Source organism: Schistosoma mansoni, chromosome W (assembly GCF_000237925.1).
Source record: "Schistosoma mansoni strain Puerto Rico chromosome W, complete genome".
NCBI classification, from domain to species: Eukaryota; Metazoa; Platyhelminthes; class Trematoda; order Strigeidida; family Schistosomatidae; genus Schistosoma; species Schistosoma mansoni.
Window position 1 is genome coordinate 15,591,424 of NC_031502.1, and position 3,542 is coordinate 15,594,965.

At 34.7% G+C, this 3,542-nt stretch overlaps 1 protein-coding gene across 1 annotated transcript; it reads left to right on the forward strand.

The window, feature by feature from the left end:
* Window positions 1–370: 370 nt before the first annotated feature.
* Window positions 371–799, forward strand: Smp_182620 (hypothetical protein; the record flags this gene model as incomplete). The annotated part of the gene is made up of 1 exon (XM_018788727.1): window positions 371–799. The coding sequence occupies one exon, from the start codon at window positions 371–373 to the stop codon at window positions 797–799; it is 429 nt and encodes a 142-aa protein (XP_018654241.1).
* Between the last annotated feature and the right edge of the window lie 2,743 nt (window positions 800–3,542).

The window sequence follows — 3,542 nt, forward strand, 5'->3', positions numbered from 1 at the left end:
AAGGTAACAGCAACGGTCGGAAGCCGAGACTTATTCAATTCATAAACATCAAAATACACATCGTACAGCCCACAAGATTTGAGTCTTAAGTTTGGAGACCCTAGAAGAGCTGATCTCCATACAGGTTAGCTGCCAAGGTTTCTTCTACTACCTAGTAGTGCCACGAGGAAACCCATGGTCGGATTTTGCTGCTAAATATGTAACGAAGTTAATGAAAAAAATAAATAAGACCCGACAAGTCAATAATCCAAGTCATTTTTCTTAAATCAATTTACAAAATGAAATGTAAGCTCCGAATTTAGATTTTGAGCATTTAAGTATTAATAGTAAGATACAATCTATTTACTACTAAAATATCATAGATTTCATAATGAAAACGGGGATTAGGTGTCAATCACAGGTGTATTTACTACTTTTAAAGGTTACGTTTGCTTGTTGCCCTTCTTCAGATCAATTTGGTGATTATTATCGACTTCTTACAAAAGGCAAATACATAGTTACCGCCTCAGCTGATGGTTTTATACCAGCTATCGCTTGTGTTGATGTACATTACACACCGTCTATAAATGGACCATTTCTTGAAGCACAGCAAGTAAATTTTCTACTTTTACCAACAAATTTCAAAAGATATGATGTATTGAACAGTATTACAATCCCCCCCGTTTCCAAGCCATTTCACATCAGCGGTTATCTACATGATAAATTATGCTTAAAACAGTATAGTGAAATGATGAATGTAAGTTTTACTATGATGATTGCTTTTAGAATTTTATTTTTAGTATTAGATGATAATAATTAACTAGCCTTTTTTACTTGTCGGTGATGAGTATCATTGTTAAATTAGTTAGAATTTCCGTGATTTCAAAAAATATAAAAACCATAGGGTTAATAGGATATTTTGTAATAATTGACCCGACTCTTATTACTTTAACCATGCGCTGGTGCATCGATGAAACTAGGTCGTTACTGAATTTAGGACAATGATTGGAGGTTCAAAGCCTATATTACGGCAGAATTGGAACAAATGGCCTCCAGAACACCGATTTATGATCTCAAATTCTGACCTATACTAAATAACTGAATTGAAACGAAAAAGTAGTTGACAAATAAATTCTCGCTTCATAATATAGAGAGCATGTTACGCTCTGAAGCCGCTTGGAAAGCAGATGAAGTGAGTGCTTATCGACTTACCTCTGCTAATCAGTTTATTGGTATGGCTATATATACTTCCTAAGGAGACTGATGTCCACAAACCCGATAATTTAAGTGCGACGCTGCTGAGAAGGTATATAGCGAACAAGTGTTTGATAACTGCTAATTTTTCTGAACGTTGCTTTTAAACATGTAATAAGTTTAGGATGAAACATATTGTGGAGCAAAGAATTCCTGTTGCCATCCCTCTTCGACAGATTATTGTTTCATTTTGGTTAAAGAATATTAACAAACGAAAACAAAAAAAACTGATCTAAAGCGACGATAGATGTCTACTTTGGTGAAGCATATTACTTTACGTAATGCGTACGATATCTGTTCTCTCGTAGTTCGAAACTCCTCAAAACTGGACAGCTACATGCTATGCATCGGGACCAAAGACTCGACTAATACGTTAGGCTGAGAACCAACTGTGGTCGAGGATATGTATCAAATGAACCCAGCTCCTTAGTTGATGTGACGTTCGCTTGAGTACAGTTTTATTCCGTGTGTTAGAGAGACTTAGAAGATTACATTATGGCTTCCAAATTCCTTTTGGTTCTCCGTCAACGTTATTCTGTGATGAAAACTACTACCAAGTCAAAAAGGCCTCAAACCACTTGACTGAACAAACATATGTACATAACTATCAGAAATGCTACCCCCCTGTAAGATAATTGCACGTTTAAACACTATATAGAATTCATTGTAACTGCCACAATGAATAAATACAGGTCAAACTGAGATAATCCAATTCACCATTACTACAATATGAATACTTCCACTTGTTCTTCTCAATATGATTACACTTAGATGTCTCATTTATATATAAGATACAAGCAAATAATTTGGCTAACGGTTTTCTGACGCACGATGCTGAACTTGTATGATTAAGGTGAGTCAGAGGGAAAGTGATTTATTGGAGATTAAATAAAAAAAAGACTAGCTTCGAATTCTGCTACAATCTTTGTACTACCATCTCGGTCTTTTTTCGAGATTAATAGTTTCATATGACTTTCCTACTAAAGCGGTGAGAATATCACTTGCAGTAAATTTTACCTCATGTGGATTAGGCTACTATCTATTGTAAGGTAGCCGCTTTCATCACATTATACAAGTGATAATCACCTCTTTCCTCTAAAATAAACAACTAGTGTAAACCAACAAGTCGATGTCAGTACGAGTATTGATGTGTAAATTTAGACTCGGTTAATTAGAAAATGGAATAACTTAACTTATAAGTGTCTTTCCTATTGCAGCTGTTGCACATATGCTTTTGTCTTTCTGACATTTTTTCTCTTTATAGATGATACCACAAACCACATGGATCGATGAGGACAGTTTAGCTTAAGGTTACTTATATATGACTGACATATCAATATTCGCAAATACATAGAATATATCAAATTCTAATCATAGATTTAATCTTTTATTAAATATAATTCTACAATACTCATCTTGGTTATAAATTTAAAACCAGTTTAATTACGTAAACGAATTAACAAATTGAGAAAAATCGTAATCCTGAAAGCTTCCACTACGGTAATGGTGCACAGGTTTACTAGCTAAATGATAGAACGAAGCTGATAGAACAAGACTATTTAAGCTGTATTCAGCGTTACAGCCATCAGGATATTTAGACGACTCTTATTACGTATGTAATATTAACTCTCATCCACGGATGTACTTTTATTGAAACACACTTGCTAACCTACACCGTTCCGTGTTTTTGATTAATCGGTACTCTTGAACTATTATCACTATTACACTGACAATAAATAACATCAAAAAGTCAAATAAACCCTTACCAGTTAGTGAGAATGTTACTGAGAGATGAGTCGACTAAATTTAAACCCGACTACTCAGCTACGAATAAGAAATACAAGGTACCAGATCAAATAGGACTCACGCAAGACTAAATAGTAAAGTGAATCTTACGAAAACATCAATAAGTCCATAATCAATTCTACTCCTCCAGGCGAATATAATTAATTTATGGATCTGTATACGACTTCGCAGATGGGCATGATTCCTTCCGAAGTTTATTTGGACACAAGATCTTCGCGCATTTATACTTTCAAAGATAAATTCGAGTACTAGGATCAAATAACCGAATTATTGTAACAGTCAGTCAACTAGAACGTAGGACCAGGCACATATATACATCCGATCATACCTCATTAGCACAACAAGATCAACACCAAATTCATAGAAGTAGTTACATCAATGGCAGTAATATATAAAAGGAAGATTGTATATAAGGATATAGTACAGCAAGAGAGATATGAAGCGTTTTCTCTTTCACGGTTCAGGGGAAGACAAAGAGTGAATACACTTACGCCGTGGTAATC